Below are 18,485 nucleotides of genomic sequence, written 5' to 3' on the forward strand. Positions count from 1 at the left end.
TTTTCAAAGTAGTTAACAAATGTGTGTGTGAGAGGAGATTATTTAATTCCTCCAAGAAGTCTCCCAAGGCGCCTGGTGGACGGTAGAGAACAACAATGGTTAATTGTATAGGATGGGTTACTGTGACGGCATGGAATTCAAAGGTGGAAGGAGTGAAGTTAGGTAGTTGCTAGAGGGAAAATCTCCATTTGGGAGAGAGCAGGAGACCAGTGCCACCTCCTCTGCCAGAGGGTCTGGGTGTATGGGTGAAGGAATATGCTGTGAAGAGAGCTGCTGGGGTGGATGTGTTGGATGGAGCAATCCAGGTCTCCGTGAGAGCAAGGAAATCCAGAGACTGCAGGGAAGCGTAGCCAGAAATGAAGTCAGCCTTAGGAATAGCTGACTGGCAGTTCCACAGGCCCCCTGAAACTAGATGTTGGATCTCAGTGGAGCATGTGGGAAAGACGAGAGCAGGCCGGTTACAACGATTAGGAGATACAGGGGTCAGTAATAATTGCGAGAAGACACATGAACAGGAATGGAGAATATACACATGTTTATAGCAAGAGTGGATATAAACACCAGCGATACTTTGCTCAATCAAAGTAGGGTTTGCCTCCTCTTTGCCTCCCTCGTGACTCCCGCAGGACTCTAATGTCTTTGTCAGTCTTAGAGACTCCCGCAGGACTCTATTGTCTTTGTCAGTCTTCGTCTGTCTGACGCTAACGCTCCAGGAAAGTGCTGCCTAAAATGGAAACCAGTCCTGATTGCTGAGTTGTCACAGCTGTGGGGCCTCGCCCCTTTAACCTCTCCTAAACCGCACCCCCGATAACCCCCGAAAAAACGTGTCATCTGCAGGAAACAGCGTCTGAGGGCATCTTAATATTCAATAAACTATGAATGTTTTATATCCATGCAAGGGGAAGAAACTCAGCTAACTGATCTTTTTTTTTTTTTTTTTAAACCACAAAGCTAGCGCTGACCCTATGAATTAGCCACGAGCGAAAAATGCTAACGGAGTGTTGCACAGAAACTCACTCATAACACCCTTATTACTTATCGTAGCTGCACGTCCAACCCATCGATCTGATCGTGAGATGACACAGAATCGATGGGTACATACATCATCACTCCATGATAAGAACTTGCGGAGCTATGAACAAGAACAGATATCAAAACATGTGGCGCTAGGTAGCTAAAAACGGAAACATGGCACACCTTGGTCGTTGTCTGGTCAAAAGTGGTCTTCAATGGCATTAAAACGATAAAAACGGTGCTGGAGTTAATTCATAGGTTAATCCAATGTGTCTGTGTCCCTTTGAAATGATTTCTGATAATCCATAAGAAATAAACCTGCTTTTCCGTTTCCAGATGTCAGACCGAGAGATAGGTTCACTCCATGTGTGTGTATGGGGAAATTCCCCTTCGACTCTATTGGCCCTAACGGTCAAAAAGAGATGTCTTTGGAGGTTTTTTTTTGCTAAACCTCTCTAAAAAGGTCAAATGTCACTTGTTTTGCATCAATCTTGATACAAGGTACTTATTATATGTTTTACTTTGGATTCCTAAAGCGTTTAGTCTACCTTACCATCATCCAAGGGTAGTTTTCACTATAAGTAAAAAAATATTTTTGGACGGACACTATCATTTACAGTTTTTTACTCTGTTCAATCTGAATTTTCTTTAAAATAAAAAACATCTATATTGATTCTGACTTTTCTACATCCAACTCACAGGTTTAACATTACTTGATTATTAATTTAACCCTTTTAGAAGGGAAGATATGGTCATTTGTTCTGGGAATGTCATTTTCGAGCCTGAGACCTAAAAAACAGGCTCAGGGGTTAACAGGTTAATTAGTTAACTCTCTGCATTCTGTGTAGAATGTGATTTCATCTGTTATATATTTGTGTCTTTGCGAGCTGGTTGAGTAGGCCGTTGCACTGTAAAGCGCGTCCTTAATTGATGACTGTGATGTGGTGGATGAAGTCGAGGGGGCACGCTCGTGAACGGTCAACGCCCCTGCTGCACTGTACTTTTTTTTGTTTCACGTCGGACTCCTTAAACCCAAAGTATTTCCAAACAGTGGAATTCGTTTTACCTTTCTTGTTCACGAGTTGCTCTTGTTCTGCCATCTTCGCTGGCGCTGAACTCACGCAACTAATGTCACTCATAACCTGGCCGAGAGGGCTTTAAGGGAGGGGCGAAAGCGCACGCAGCAAAATAATCTTTTTATTTTGATTACGTTGTTTTCGTAATCGCTGCAAGCCAAAATATTGATTAAAATACGATTAATTGCACAGCCCTAGGTTGTGTACATTAACAATGTATACAGGAGCTGTGTGGTCAGCAGAATTAGACTGGTTGCTTCAGCGGCCAACTGGTACATTTGTGTTGCTTTTTATGTTTAACTTTTAGAGCAAAGCACGTCTTTCTTTTCTTTCTGAAAGTGAGTTGTTAGGAGGGCGTTACAGCTGGGGTTTGGCATAAATTGTTCAAGTGGCTCCTAGTATACTGAGTCACAACTGAAGTAACAATATTAAATACGCCTTTTGGATCTTGACATTATTTCATATAGCCATAATCTTGTAAAAAGAGTTTTAAAAGTCTTGCAGAAAGTTGTAGCGCTGTATGGTAACTATAGTCTGAGACTGATCAGTTTTGTTAATCCCAACACAGCTGAAGCTGCAGAGGCCGACATGGAGTCCAGGGTGAAGGAGAGAGAGAAGGGGTCGGAGGAGGAGGAGAAAGGAGAGGAGAAGAGGAGCCGCTCCTCCTCTACCTCCTCAGAGGACTACATCATCATCCTCCCTGACTGCTTCGACACCAGCCGGCCCCTGGGGGAGTCCATGTACAGGTACCGGTCCCTTTGCACTTCAGAAACAGGATGTGTAAATATTAGGGCCGTCAGCGTTAAGGCTCACCATTCATCTGGAAACCTAGTTCAACCCAAATTTCCTACCATAATTATTGAGTGGGCCACACGTTTAAGTAATGACTAGTTTCTTAAACTTGTTATAAATCATGCTTAATCACAGATTGTTATTGTGATTAACTTGATTAAAAAAGGTTTTAGCAATTGACAAAACTTGTTAATATAATTTGACCCTAAATGGGCAATCACATATTGATTGGTATTTTCTTCATTGCACCCATATTACGCATTAAAATAGTCCTAATACAGCCACCTGTATTACTTTAGCGATTCATTATTATACCGGAAGTACTACCTTATTACACCCATAGTACTCCCTGGGAGCTGTACAATAGCTGCCCAATGCTCCTACAACTAGGATGGGTTAAATGCAGAGATCAAATTGCTGTGTGTGCTGTGTGCATGTATGTTTGACCATTAAAGAAGGTTTCATCTTCCGATTGTATCTATTGCACCCATATTACACATAATCAAACCCATATTACACTGGCATTACACCCATTTTACACATGTACACAGCCTGTCAAATGACTGTATCTCCCAGGATACAAAAAACATTTAAGGGTTCAAATGTTATTTTAGTAGACAAGGACTTCCAGTGGCAACCTCGGGCTGCATGTTGTCACATTCTGTTTAATTATTTGTTTCTGTTTCATTGCAGTTCAGCCTTGTCCCAGCCTGGTGACATCACAGCTAAGACCCCCACAGACCCAGAAACTCCATCGCCCGACCAACCTGGCCCCCCCACCCCAGGGGGGCTAGGGGAGGCAGATGAGGATGCAGCGGCCTCAGTGTCGGGGAACAGCAGCGCCAACGACATGCTCTGCACGTCCCAGACGCTGGACGACGAGCCGCTGACGCCTGAAGTGGTGGCCCCCCCCCTGACCACCGTCACCCCGAGGTCAGTCTGAGGGGTGTGGTACAAACACAGCTGCTTCATGTCAGGCTTCTGGAACAGCATTTGGAAAAGGCTTAGATCAGGGGTCGGCAACCTTTTTGATATGAAGTGCCATTACAAAAAAAAGATGTTATCAGCGTGCCGACGATCGTGAATTATCAACGGGGGGGTAGGGGGGGGTGAGGAGCTCAACGCTCGTGAACTGTCAACAGGAGGGCGGGGGGAGCCTCGCTGCGGGAAGCAGTGTGTGGACCTGTCAGCGCAACTTACATGATGCCGAATTTAACAAACTAATTTTAATAATTGGTTTGAACGGCATAATAATAAGGACAATCGTCCGTTCTGTGATTCTCCAGAACACACATGTTATGATATTAGGGTCATGTGAGATGAGTTCGCTGTCCCTTTAAGAGAGAGAGAGAGGGGTGAGGCGTCTGCATGTGTGTGGATGGTAGAGCGAGCGAGAGTGAGCGAGCGTTTGTATGTGAAACGAGGCAGCAGAAAAACAGGTCTGTGATGTATTTTGTGAAACAGAAGAACAACTAAATAAATGCAACGGCCTCCCAAGAAGAGCTCGCCTCTCTCCAGTCATTTAAGCTAAAGTGGGTCATTGAACCTGAAGCTTGTTGCTTCTGCCTTGAGAGACGACAGAGAGTCATCCCCCCTGTTTCCTCGACTACGGTCTGGGAGCCGACAGGAAAGTTCAACACACAGATGGCCAGTCTGCCCCTTTGTAGCATATTATTTCGATGAGAGATGAGCAGATCGCCACTGGGCTTTCAACTAAAGACACAGCCACGCAAAAACTGCGGCATTTGTACAGCTCCTTATGGGTACTGCTGCAATTTGTGAAGTGGATTCCTCTGTGGTGAAACGATCAGCACTGCACCACGGAGGAAAGCGGCAGAAAGTCGCCTGGAGCTAAAGAGAGCGGGGCTGCGTTGCGTACATGGCTTTCTTCTACTTTCACGTTTGGTCACTGGGAGACGCGCTCTGGCGGCGGTCTCGTTCAGGATCCGAAAATAAAATTTAAATATTTTCACACTTATTCCACTTATTCCTAGTGTGCCACTGGTTACGGTGCCGCGTGCCAATGGTGGCACTTGTGCAAGGGGTTGCCGACCCTTGGCTTAGATCAACCTTCACCAAATATAAAAATATCATATGATAAACCATACCTGAGAAGAAAAATACGCAACATCAATAATCTATTACATTTTACATAAGGGTTGAGATCAACTCCCCCCAAAATATATATATTTTTTTTAGAAACTGCATTGTTATTCACTGTTGAAGTGTAGTGCTGAGGTCTGTTGTTACAAGCACTAATGTTAGCCATTATATGGGGTTAAAGAAGTCCTAGTTTTACAAAACAATAGGTTTGCAGATTCATTATGTGCACCGGTATGTTCGATGTTCCAGTTCAGCTTTAGTTTGAAAATGTGCAGCATTTCTTTTTTTATTTTGTTTGAAAAATGTTTAAGGGTGACTTGGAGTTTGTTGCAGTTGATATAACCCGTTGAAAATGTGTTGCTCTTCATACTGTGCAGTCCGGAGAGCAGTGGAGAGACAGATGCTGAGCCAGCTGCTGCTGAGGGAGGAGCGGACGGCTCTGAACTGTACCGAACTGAGGGCGGTAAGCACATCCCTGTGTCTTCATGAAATAACAAGATGGCCCCTCACACGAGCCCTGTCTGTCAGGAGTTTAAGTTAGATTTGAAACACAGGTGAGGAACCTGCCCCAGGCTACGGTCCGGATACAAAGCCAAACCTTTTTCTGACCAAAAGACACAGACTTAGTGAGATGAAATTAGTACATCATTCAGTTTGTTTGTATTGGCAACTTATTTATTGCAAAAGTTTACTCTAAGGTACTCGAAAGGAGGGTCAGGCCGATTGTCGAACCTCTGATTGAGGAGGAACAATGCGGATTCCATCCTGGTCGTGGAATGACGGATCAGCTTTTTACTCTCGCAAGGGTCCTGGAGGGGGCCTGGGAGTGCACTTATCCGGTCTACATTTGTTTTGTAGACTTCGAGAAGGTGTATGACCGAGTTACTGTGGGAGGTGCTGCAGGAGTATGGGGTGAGGGGTCTCTACTCAGGGCCATCCAATCTCTGTACTCCCAAAGAGGGAGCTGTGTCCGGTTCCTCGGCAGTAAGTCGGACGCATTTCCAGTGAGGGTTGGCCTCCGCCAGGGCTGCACTTTGTCACCAATCCTGTTTGTTATATACACGACTGTCTCAGAAAATTAGAATATTGTGATAAAGTTCTTTATTTTCTGTAATGCAATTAAAAAAACAAAAATGTCATACATTCTGGATTCATTACAAATCAACTGAAATATTGCAAGCCTTTTATTATTTTAATATTGCTGATTATGGCATACAGCTTAAGAAAACTCAAATATCCTATCTCTAAATATTAGAATATCATGAAAAAGTATACTAGTAGGGTGTTCAACGAATCACTTGAATCGTCTAATTAACTCGAAACACCTGCAAGGGTTTCCTGAGCCTTGAAAAACACTCAGCTTGGTTCAGTAAACTAAATCACAAGTATGGGGAAGACTGCTGATCTGACTGCTGTCCAGAGGACCGTCATTGACACCCTCCATCAGGAGGGTAAGACACAAAAAGACATTTCTCAAAGAGCAAGCTGTTCACAGAGTGCAGTTTCAAAGCACATCCACAAAAAGTCTGTTGGAAGGGGGAAATGTGGCAGGAAACGCTGCACAACCAAGAGAGATGACCGCAGCCTTAACAGCATTGTGAAGAAGAGTCGCTTCCAGAATTTGGGGGAGCTTCAAAGACAGTGGACTGAAGCTGGAGTCCAGGTATCAAAAGTCACTGTTCACAGACGTGTCCGGGAAATGGGCTACAATAGCCGTATTCCCATGGTCAAGCCACTTCTGAACTCAAGACAACGGAAGAGGCGTCTGACTTGGGCTAAGGAAAAGAAGCACTGGACAGTTGCACAGTGGTCCAAAGTCCTCTTTTCAGACGAAAGCAAGTTTTGTATTTCATTTGGAAGTCAAGGCGCCAGAGTCTGGAGAAAGGCTGGAGAGGAGCAAAATCCAAGTTGCTTGAAATCCAGTGTGAAGTTCCCACAGTCAGCGATGGTTTGGGGAGCCATGTCAGCTGCTGGTGTTGGTCCACTGTGTTTCATCAAGCCCAGAGTAAATGCAGCTGTGTACCAAGAGATTTTAGAGCACTACATGCTTCCGTCTGCTGAATAGCTCTATGGAGATGAGGAATTCATTTTCCAGCATGATCTGGCACCTGCCCACAGTGCCAAAACCACCAGTAACTGGTGTACTGACCATGGCATTACTGTCCTCGATTGGCCTGCAAATTCCCCTGACCTGAACCCCATAGATAATATGTGGGGTATTGTGAAGAAGAAGCTGAAAGACACCAGACCCAACAATGCTAATGAGCTAAAGGCCGCTATTGAAGCATCCTGGGCATCCATAACACCTCAGCAATGCCACAGGCTGATTGCCTCCATGCCACGCCGCATTGATGCAGTAATCCGTGCAAAAGGATTCCCAACCAAGTACTGAGTGCATTAATGGACATTTTCAAATGTTTGATTGTGTTTTGCTATAAATCTTTTTTTTTTACTTGGTCTGAGGAACTATTCTAATTTTTTGAGATAGGATTTTTGAGTTTTCTTAAGCTGTATGCCATAATCAGCAATATTAAAATAATAAAAGGCTTGCAATATTTCAGTTGATTTGTAATGAATCCAGAATGTATGACATTTTTGTTTTTTTAATTGCATTACAGAAAATAAAGAACTTTATCACAATATTCTAATTTTCTGAGACAGTCCTGTACATGGTTCGGATTTCGAGGCGTAGTCGTGGGGGAGGGGGTTTGCAGTTCGGTGGACTAAGGATTGCACCACTGCTTTCTGCAGATGATGTGGTTCTAATGGCTTCATCGGTCTGGGATGAGGCTGGGATGAGGATCACCACCTCCAAATCTGAGGCCATGGTTCTCAGCAGGAAACCGATGGACTGTCCACTCCAAGTAGGGAATGAGTCCTTACCCCAAGTGAAGGAGTTCAAGTATCTCAGGGTCTTGTTCTCGAGTGAGGGAACAATGGAGCGTGAGATGGGCCGGAGAATCGGAGCAACGGGAGCGGTACTGCAGTCGCTTTACCGCTCCGTTGTGATGAAAAGGGAGCTGAGCCAGAAGGCAAAGCTCTCTGTCTACCGGGCCATTTTCATTCCTACCCTCACCTCACGACAATCTATCTATCTTTCTTACAGTGCAGACCCTTTTCTGCTTGCTCTTGCCTCTGCTTACTTTTTATGCTGATTTTCCTATTCTTATTCTCTGAAAACTTCGAGCAGCGGCTCCTGGACATGAACCTATCACTGGGACATTTACTCTTCGTAAATAGACGGAGGTTTTCAGCCATATTTCAACATTTCTACGACAACCTCAGTCTTACAGTAGCGTGGCCTAGCGACAGCTGAAGCCTGGTAGACTACTGCATGCTATTTAGCTTAAGCTAGTTGGTCGCAAAATGCCTCCGTTTTCTACAGATGACTTCCACAAACTTCTACAGAAGATGGCTGTGTTGGAAATGAAAATGCAATGGTTGGAAGTTAACGTGGAAGTGAATGGACTATGTCGTGGGAATGACACCACTTTACCAGTGTTGCAAAATGATGGAAAAGGGTATGCTAACTCACAGCTAGTTAGCAGCTACAAGGATTCCAAGGAACAGGAGGGCTGTGTACCTGGTAATAAATCTACAAGTGGTATTCCTCCCTGGAACTCTCTGGGTGCAAAGCCTAAGAGTAAATCTTTTCCATGGGATTTGGGAGGACGAATAACAGGCAGAGCCCAGCCCTCTGAAATCTGTGATGCGACCGGCTGGCCTGCATTGTTATCACCCAGGAAGAGCGCCTCTTCAACCCCTAATCATACTAGGAAACAGCCATGGACAGCTGCTAAAGGGAGAATTACAAACAATCCTCCTAAACCACCAAGTGTGCCAATCCAGAACAGATACGCTCCACTGACCCAGAACCGGAGATCTCTTTCTGATGACCTGGATAACCTGTCCTCTTCACACAGCAGGGTAAGGACCAATAGCTACTCCAAAAGTAAAAGGCTAGAGGGAAAGCTAATGACTGGGCCTGAAACTCTGATTGTGGGTGACTCTGAGATGATGTAAAAAGTCTGTGTAGTAAGAACAGCACCAAAGTACTCTGTTTTCCCAAGGATATGGTCTCTGACTTGGCTGAGAAGATCCTGCATATTGGGGCTGAACATCCGACTGTGAAGAATGTGGTACTGCACTTTTGAACAAACGATGTTGTGAAACAAAAGTCAGAAGTGCTGAAAAAAGACTTTAAATGTTTGTTGGAAACCGTCAGCTCTCTAAATGCAGAGGTGTTCATCAGTGGCCCTCTACCGCCAGTCAGAAGAGGAGTAGAGAGTTTCAGCAGACTGTTTGCACTGAACACCTGGCTTTCAACTGTCTGTACTGACCATTCTGTCCATTTTATTGACAATTTTAACTTTTTCTGGGATCGCAGACATCTTTATAAGGCAAATGGAGTTTGCCTGAACAAGTCAGGAGTGAAATTGTTTATCTCTAACATATTCAACTGCCTGCGTCATCAATCTGTTCCCTCTGCCAAGGAAAAGCGGCAAGACGAATCAAAACAGGAGAAAGACACAACACATCGTGCAGAAAACCTTGAAGAAGTATCACTGCACCCGCTTGAGGAATGTTCTGATTATGGGAGACCTATGACACAAATGGAGGAGTCCCCACTGCCTGCCTGTAGCTTTGCCGATATCTGTGTTGATAGGTAATAGATTAAGAGCAGTGAATCATCTTAGATACAGGAAGCGCTCAAACGTTTGTGTGAGTTTATCAAATTTAGCAGTGATTCCATGTCAGCCACAGCTTGTTACAAAAAACCTGACTGATAGTGTGTTTCACAAACTTAAACTAGCTTTATTAAATGTCAGGTCTTTGGAAGGCAAAACGTTTTTAATCAATGATTTTATCACTGAGCACAATCTTGATTTTATGTTTTTAACAGAAACTTGGATTGAACAAAATAACAGTGCAGCTGTTCTTATTGAATCAACCCCTCCCAACTTTAGTTTTATGAGTCAGGAAAGAATGCATAAGAAAGGGGTGGAGTTGCTATTCTGTTCAATGATTCCCTTCAATGCAGGAAGACATCTTATGAGAACTTGATAGCTATGGACTGACTCAGCATGTGACGGAGCCCACGCAAAACAAGGGGCACACTCTGGACTTAATTATCTCAAAGGTTCTGAATATCTCTAAGGTTGTGGTGACTGATGTTGCACTCTCTGATCATTCCTGAGTTTTCTTTGAGAGCTCTATTTCTGTTCACAAAAATGTTCAAAAAGAGGTAACCACAAAGCGATATTTAACTGAAAATACTAGGGAAATGTTCACTCCAAATTTTTCTTCCGCACTCGCCCCTGCTAACATCTCAGTAAATGAGCTAGTAGATCATTTTAATTCAAAAATTCAAAATGTTATAGATGCCATTGCTCCAACTAAGGTAAAGGAAGTGTCTGGCAAGAAAATATCCCAATGGAGAAAGGCCATGACCGTGAAAACAGATAAAAGAGAACGCAGGTGGCGAAAAACAAATCTCCAGGTTCACTTTGAAATCTATAAAGAGAGACTTGGCCTTTATAATTTGGAATTGAAAAATGCACGACAGTCTTTCTTCTCTGACTTCATTACCAAAAACAAAAACAACGCTCGTGCCTTGTTTGCTACCGTCGACAGACTAACTAACCCCCCAGTGTCAGTAGCCTCTGAATTTCTATCCACCAGGGCGTGCAATGATTTTGCCTCCTTCTTCACTGACAAAATTCAGAAAATCAGACAAGCTGTCAGTGCCTCTGTATCAGGTACAGCAAATGTGTTGTCTCTGTGTCCAACTAATATCAATTCAGACATCATGACACAATTCCATCAGATTAATGATAAAAACATAGAGGACATTATTCAACTTCTGAAATCCTCCTCCTGCTGCCTTGATATTATTCCAACAGGATTTTTCAAAGATGTTTTTCCTTGCATGGCCTCAGATCTACTTCATATAGTAAACAAATCTCTTCACTCAGGTATTTTTCCACAGGCCCTGAAAACTGCAGTCATTAAACCGCTCTTAAAAAAGAATAATCTAGATGCTTCAGTAATGAACAATTACAGGCCCATATCAAACCTGCCATTTATAGGTAAAATCATTGAAAAAGTTGTTTTTCAACAGTTGAGTAACTTCTTGCATTTAAATAACTGTTTCGATTTGTTCCAGTCAGGCTTTCGTCCAAACCACAGCACTGAGACTGCTCTTGGAAATGTCTTCAATGACATCCACTTAAACACAGACAGTGGCAGAACTTCAGTGTTAGTATTATTAGATCTCAGTGCTGCGTTTGACACTGTTGACCACAACATATTACTAGACCGACTGGAAAACTGGGTGGAACTTTCGGAAACAGTTCTACATTGGTTTGAATCCTACTTAAAGGACAGAAACAACTTTGTGTCTATAGGTAACTACACATCTGAGTTTACAAATATGACATGTGGGGTACCTCAAGGCTCCATCTTGGGGCCTCTTCTCTTTAACGTCTACATGCTACCACTGGCTCAGATAATGAAGAACAACAAAATAAGTTACCATAGCTATGCAGATGACACACAAATTTACGTAACAATTTCACCAGGAGACTGCTCCAATTCAAAAACTGAGTAAGTGCATTGAACAAATCAATGACTGGATGTGTCAGAACTTTCTCCAATTAAACAAAGATAAAATTGAGGTAATGGTTTTTGGAGCCAAGGCAGAACGTATGAAAGTTAGCGCTGAGCTTCAGTCTGCAATGTTCAAAACAACAGATAAAGCCAGAAATCTAGGTGTAGTCATTGACTCTGACCTGAGTTTCAACAGTCACATTAAAACAGTTACTAAATCAGCTTACTATCACCTAAAGAACATATCTAGGATTAAAAGACTAATGTCACAGCAGGATTTGGAAAAACTTGTCCATGCTTTTATCTTCAGTAGACTGGACTACTGCAATGGTGTCTTCACAGGTCTCACTAAAAAATCTATTTGAAAGCTTCAGCTGATTCAGAACGCTGCTGCTCGAGTCCTCACTAACACTAAGAAAGTGGATCACATCACTCCTGTTCTGAAGTCTTTACACTGGCTTCCTCTGTGTCAAAGAATAGATTTAAAAATACTGCTGCTGGTTTATAAAGCACTGAATGGTTTAGGCCCAAAATACATTTCTGACCTACTGCTAAATTATGAACCATCCAGAACTCTCAGGTCTTCAGGGACTTGTCAGCTTTCTGTCCCCAAAGTCAGAACTAAACATGGTAAAGCAGCGTTCAGTTATTATGCTCCAAATATCTGGAACAAACTCCCAGAAACCTGCAGGTCCGCTGCAACTCTTACTACTTTTAAATTCAGGCTGAAGACTTTTCTTTTTGTCGCTGCTTTTAATTGAACTATTCACATCTTAAACAGCACTGTAACTTTTATCCATGTATTTTTTCTTTTAGTGTATATTTTATTAACTTTTCTTTTTAATGACTGATTTTAAATGCCATTTTCTTAATGTCTTTCATTTTTTGTAAAGCACTTTGAATTGCCTTGTGTCCAAAAGTGCTATATAAATAAACTTGCTTTGCCTTGCCTTGCCTTGCCTTGCCTATGGTCATGAAGGATGGGTCATGACCGAAAGAACGAGATCACGGATACAAGCGGCCAAGATGGGTTTTCTCCGCAGGGTGGCTGGGGTCTCCCTTAGGGATAAGGTGAGAAGTTCAGTTATCCGGGAGGGACTCGGAGTTGAACCGCTCCTCCTTCGCGTCGAAAGGAGCCAGTTGACGTGGTTCGGGCACCTAGTTAGGATGCCACCTGGGCGCCTCCCTAGGGAGGTGTTCCAGGCACGTCCAGCTGGGAAGAGACCAAGGGGTAGACCTAGAACCAGGTGGAGGGATTATATCTCTTCGCTGGCCTGGGTGCGCCTTGGGATCCCCCAGTCAGAGCTGGTTGATGTGGCCAGGGAAAGGAACGTTTGGGGCTCTCTGCTGGAACTGCTACCTCCGTGACCCGACCACGGATAAGCGGGAGAAGATGGATGGATGGATGGTTTAGACCCAGACCATTTACATGTACCTTTAGCAGGTTAAAAAGATGAAAACAAGGAGAAATGTTTAAATGACATTGTGATATTGTAAATATATCACAAAAAATCCCAAAGGTTTAGATGAATTTCACATGATATTAATGCCACATGAAGATCAATAATCTGCGATAACGGGCAGTGTAATAATATTACACGGCCAACAAATGAGTATTTCCATTCATTTTGCTATATTCAGTCTCACAGAGGCCTACTCGCCTGTCAGTCCCTGGCTACAGATGGATATATAAAGTAGAGTTTTACAGTGAGATCGCATATTTGTAATAAGAAACCAGATCCAATGTACGACCTGGTTGTTCACAATGAAAGGTGTGAAAGGTCCTGCTCTGACCACATGTGGAAATGTGGAGAGATATGCTGTAAATGAGAACATGTATGCTATATTTTTCATAATATGATGTATTGTTGTGCCACAGCATCCGGTCCTGAACAGACTGATGATACTGAAGCTACTGGAGACACCGAGGAGGACAACCCTGAGGACCCCAGGTCTCACACACACACACACACACACACACACACACGCACACACACACACACACACACACACACACACACACACACACACACACACACACACACACACACACACACACACACACACAGACACACACACACACACACACACACACACACACACACACACACGCACACGCACAACACACACACTCTAAAGCAAGCATATATACTAAGTATCAGCAGTTTGAATAATGCTGGTTGCATCAAGGCCCCGAGCTTACATTAAGTCATTTCAGTGGGTGTACTGACCACCATACACACAGTTTATGAACTGTGATATCTTCCTATTTGGACTCTGCTAACCCTTTTCCACCAAAGCAGTTCAAGGGCCAGTTTGGAGCTGCGCCGGCTCTCAACCAATGAAAATTGTTTTAAATCGGCCACCATTTATTTGCTCGACCTCCAAAACGTTTACATTTATGGAAATATGCATCAGGGGACCAGTCAAACAGTGAATTCATAATTTAAGCGGCAAATGACGTGAGGAAACGTCAGTAGAACTAGAGCTGGGAGATATACATAGCCTATAAATGATATCCCTATATGTTGAGGCTATATTGCTATATACATGATATACAGCAGGGGTATTCAACAAAAATTCAATATATATATATTGAAGTAGCCTGTAGCTTTATCAACGTCTGCATGTAATCAACAACTGAATGCCAATCTAATAAAGAAAGTACAATTCATAAACAACAATGTTTATTGTCAATTAACATACGAACTATAAAGATATACAGTAAATACTGTGGATATGTGTAATGTTCCTCTCGGGCTGCATTTCAAAATAAAATAGAGAAAATAAATAAAATAGCTTTTGAAAATATGTGCATCTTAAAACTGCTTGATTTTAGATAAATAAAATAAAGTGTAGCAGCAGCTTGAGTTTCCCTTTTTCTTTGTTAACCATTTCACATCATGACTTAACTGTTTCAGACGATTATAGAACAATATCAGTCTTTACACATCATAACAATTGAACAGTTTTAAAGTTTCTCTTTCTTTCCCTCTTATATTCCAGTCCCTCACTTGCTTTTTTTAAATTCAGTGCGAGAAGTGAGCTCGAGCTTGTCCAGCCAGGAGTTTGTAAATCTGGGCTGAAATGGTGTCAGGGCCATTCTCATACACATACAGGTGCTCATTGGTTACAGTGATGCAAAAACTGGTATGGTGAAATAAGAGAGAACTATTCGAAGCAGAAAAACAACAGCGTAATATACCATCTGACAAAGGCCTGTGCTATAGTGCTTCAATTAACTGGCTATTCTTTGTAATATACTCAGATCAATAGGAGACAGAGATGTTAAGTTAGAAATCAACGGTTTTTATTATTATTTACAGCAGGGGTGGGGAACCTTTTTCCTTTCAATTTTTAGAACATCCTCCGAGGGCCGTACAAATTATTGAACTCAACCTCTGCTTAAAAAAACTAAAATCATTCATTTCGCCTTTCTTTCATGCTGTGCAAAGAAAAAGCAACCTCTTAATCCAGAGATCTCACCATGAATAACGTATGCATGCATGTGCACGGTTGTGGCATGACCACAACAACAGAAAGATATGGACAAAAGATGTGTGCAAATGTATTTAGTATCCTATTCATGTGAATGTTCACATGGATAATCTACTAAATAAATGTAAGATTTAAGTGGCATGCTCCCCAGGGAAGATTTTTTTTTTAAATATTGAAGTTAAAAGCATCAATCTGGTGCACTTTGAGAACAAAATGAGGAGATCTATGGATACATCTTTCAACACCCATATGAAACAGAACTGTAAGCAGATTTTTATTTTTGGATATTTTTCAAATCATTCCCCTTTTAATCTCTATTGTTGTTATTTTTAACAACTTTTTTGTTACTGTCATATAGTATTTTATACCTGTTTTTAATTTAGTCTCATTAATAACTATAATGATCATATCAAGGTGTGCCTTAACCTCACTGAGCTGAAGTTATTTGTGCCTCTCAGGAGAGAGCTCTCTTCCACCTGGTTGTAGAAAAGCTCTTTAAATTCGTTAGCATAGCTAGCTAACCAGATGCTAAGAACAACAGATCGCCACTGTGCTAACAACTAAAGACACAGCCACGCAAACACTGCGGCATGTGTACGGCTCCTTATGGGTACTGCAATATTTGAAGGGCTGGAGCGGCGTTCCGGTGCTCTCCGTCAGCACTCATTTCAGAAGAGTCATATACCACGTGAAGACTGCGGTCAAGCCAGCCGTCTTTCACTTTTGCGTGGTCAAACCAGCCGCCCCTGTATTTCGAGTGCGCGATTAGTTACAGGTTTACGGTAATGCAATAAAACAACCCTGGGAAGCTGGATTTCAAAGTAAAGGATGGCATGTGGTTCATTTCTATTATTTGCGATTGAGGAACAGGGTAATTTATGAGAATAATTTTAGGACTTATTGCTTCATAAACTTGTAGTTCATAAATACTATGAACTACTTTTACTGTGTACTTTTTGAGAATGGCAAAATTCCCTCCAGAGAACAAGAAGGAGCATTTTTGTCTAACTTTGATGTGGGATAAAAAACACTTCTTCCATAAGCAGTTTATGAAACTGCCATGTTTGTACTTAATACTTCTTAGACTACTTGCACAAATAATATTAACTACTTTTACTGTGTACTTTTGAATAATTTGAGTTTCAAAGTCCTCTCCAGACAACAAGAATGAGCCGTTTTGGCAAGTTTAATGTGGTCTAAAAAACATTTCTTCCATAAGTAGTTTATGAAACTGCCATGTTTGTACTTAATACTTCTTAGACTACTTGCAAACATAATATGAACTACTTTTACTGTGTACTTTTTTAGTAATTTGAGTTTCAAAGTCCCCTCCAGAGAAAACAGATTGAGCATTTTCATCTAACTTTGGTGTGGGATAAAAAACATTTCTTCCATAAGTAGTTTATGAAACTGCCATGTTTGTACTTAGTACTTCTTACACTATTTGCAAACATAATATGAACTACTTTTACTGTGTACTTTTTCAGTAATTTGAGTTTCAAAATCCTCTCCAGAGAACAAGAATGAACATTTTTGTCAACTTTAATGTGGTCTAAAAAACATTTCTTCCATAAGTAGTTTATGAAACTGCCATGTTTGTACTTAATACTTCTTAGACTACTTGCAAACATAATATGAACTACTTTTACTGTGTACTGTTATGGAAATCTTAGACCTAGTCAATACTGTGGAGATATACAATTAGAATGATCAATCAATAAACTGGTGAAACAAACAGAGTTTTCTTTCTGGATCTTTATTCGAGGCGCCTCGAAGGCACAGGTCTCACACAGTACAGGATAGTCGGCAGGAGTCTGCGCAATAGTCACAGAATAGCAAAGCTTATACAAGATAGGGCGGGCAGACAGAGTTTTTGTGTAGCTAGGCGGAATGCCTCAGAAATCTGCTTTCACACGGATGTCTCATATTGTTATTAGACACCTGTGTCCTTGATCTGTAGAAAGTATAATGGTTATCAGAATACGGAAGTTCAAACTTTGTGTGAAGAGGAGTAGTTTCAACATAGTCTGCCAAATCAGCTCTGTGGCCTTGAAGCCCTTGAGAATAATAATCCTCATTAGAGACAACAGATGAAACAGCAAATATGAAGAAATGGTACAGTAGTGTTAGACAATGCTTTCAGAAGCATTTGGTTTTACCATATAAGGTAACATAAGAAATTGCCACTACAGTACTTTTTCAGTAATTTGAGTTTCAAAGTCCTCTCCAGAGAACAAGAATGAGCATTTTTGTCAACTTTAATGTGGTCATTCTTGTTCTCTGGAGGGGACTTTGAAACTCAAATTACTGAAAAAGTACACAGTAAAAGTAGTTCATATTATTGTTGCAAATAGTCTAAGAATTACTAAGTACAAACATGGCAGTTTCATAAACTACTTATGGAAGAAATGTTTTTTATCCCACATCAAAGTTAGACGAAAATGCTCAATCTTTTTTCTCTGGAGGGGACTTTGAAACTCAAATTACTCAAAAAGTACACAGTAAAAGTAGTTCATATTATTTGTGCAAGTAGTCTAAGAAGTACTAAGTACAAACATGGCAGACTCATAAACTACTCATGGAAGAAATGGTTTTTATCCCACATTAAAGTTGACAAAAATGCTCATTCTTGTTCTCTGGAGGGGACTTTGAAACTCAAATAACACAAAAGGTACACAGTAAAAGTAGTTCATATTATTTGTGCAAGTAGTCTAAGAAGTACTAAGTACAAACATGGCAGACTCATAAACTACTTATGGAAGAAATGTTTTTTATCCCACATCAAAGTTAGATGAAAATGCTCCTTCTTGTTGTCTGGAGAGGACTTTGAAACTCAAATTAATGAAAAAGTACACTGTAAAAGTTGTTCATATTATGTTTGCAAGTAGTCTAAGAAGTACTAAGTACAAACATGGCAGTTTCATTAACTACTTATGGAAGAAATGTTTTTTATCCCACGTCAAAGTTAGACGAAAATGCTCCTTCTTGTTGTCTGGAGGGGACTTTGAAACTCAAATTACTCAAAAAGTACACAGTAAAAGTAGTTCATATTATTTTTGCAAGTAGTCTAAGAAGTATTAAGTACAAACATGGCAGACTCATAAAGTACTTGTTGAAGAAATGTTTTTTAGACCACATTAAAATTGACAAAAATGCTCATTCTTGTTCTCTGGAGAGGACTTTGAAACTCAAATTACTGAAAAAGTACACAGTAAAAGTAGTTCATATTATGTTTGCAAGTAGTCTAAGAAGTACTAAGTACAAACATGGCAGTTTCATAAACTACTTTTGGAAGAAGTGTTTTTTAGACCACATTAAAGTTGACAAAAATGCTCATTCTTGTTCTCTGGAGAGGACTTTGAAACTCAAATTACTGAAAAAGTACACAGTAAA

At 41.3% G+C, this 18,485-nt stretch overlaps 1 protein-coding gene across 6 annotated transcripts in view; it reads left to right on the plus strand.

The window, feature by feature from the left end:
• Nucleotides 1-18,485, plus strand: part of nbr1b (NBR1 autophagy cargo receptor b) — a 148,930-nt gene that overhangs the window by 97,811 nt on the left and 32,634 nt on the right. For all 6 annotated transcript variants that reach the window (XM_079642017.1, XM_079642018.1, XM_079642019.1 and 3 more), the window contains 4 exons: nucleotides 2,659-2,836; nucleotides 3,576-3,815; nucleotides 5,363-5,448; nucleotides 13,474-13,546. In XM_079642017.1, the coding sequence (XP_079498143.1) occupies nucleotides 2,659-2,836; nucleotides 3,576-3,815; nucleotides 5,363-5,448; nucleotides 13,474-13,546 (577 nt within the window). The remainder of the gene's footprint in view (nucleotides 1-2,658; nucleotides 2,837-3,575; nucleotides 3,816-5,362; nucleotides 5,449-13,473; nucleotides 13,547-18,485) is intronic.

Source organism: Notothenia rossii (assembly GCF_949606895.1).
Source record: "Notothenia rossii genome assembly, chromosome: 8".
Taxonomy (NCBI): Eukaryota; Metazoa; Chordata; class Actinopteri; order Perciformes; family Nototheniidae; genus Notothenia; species Notothenia rossii.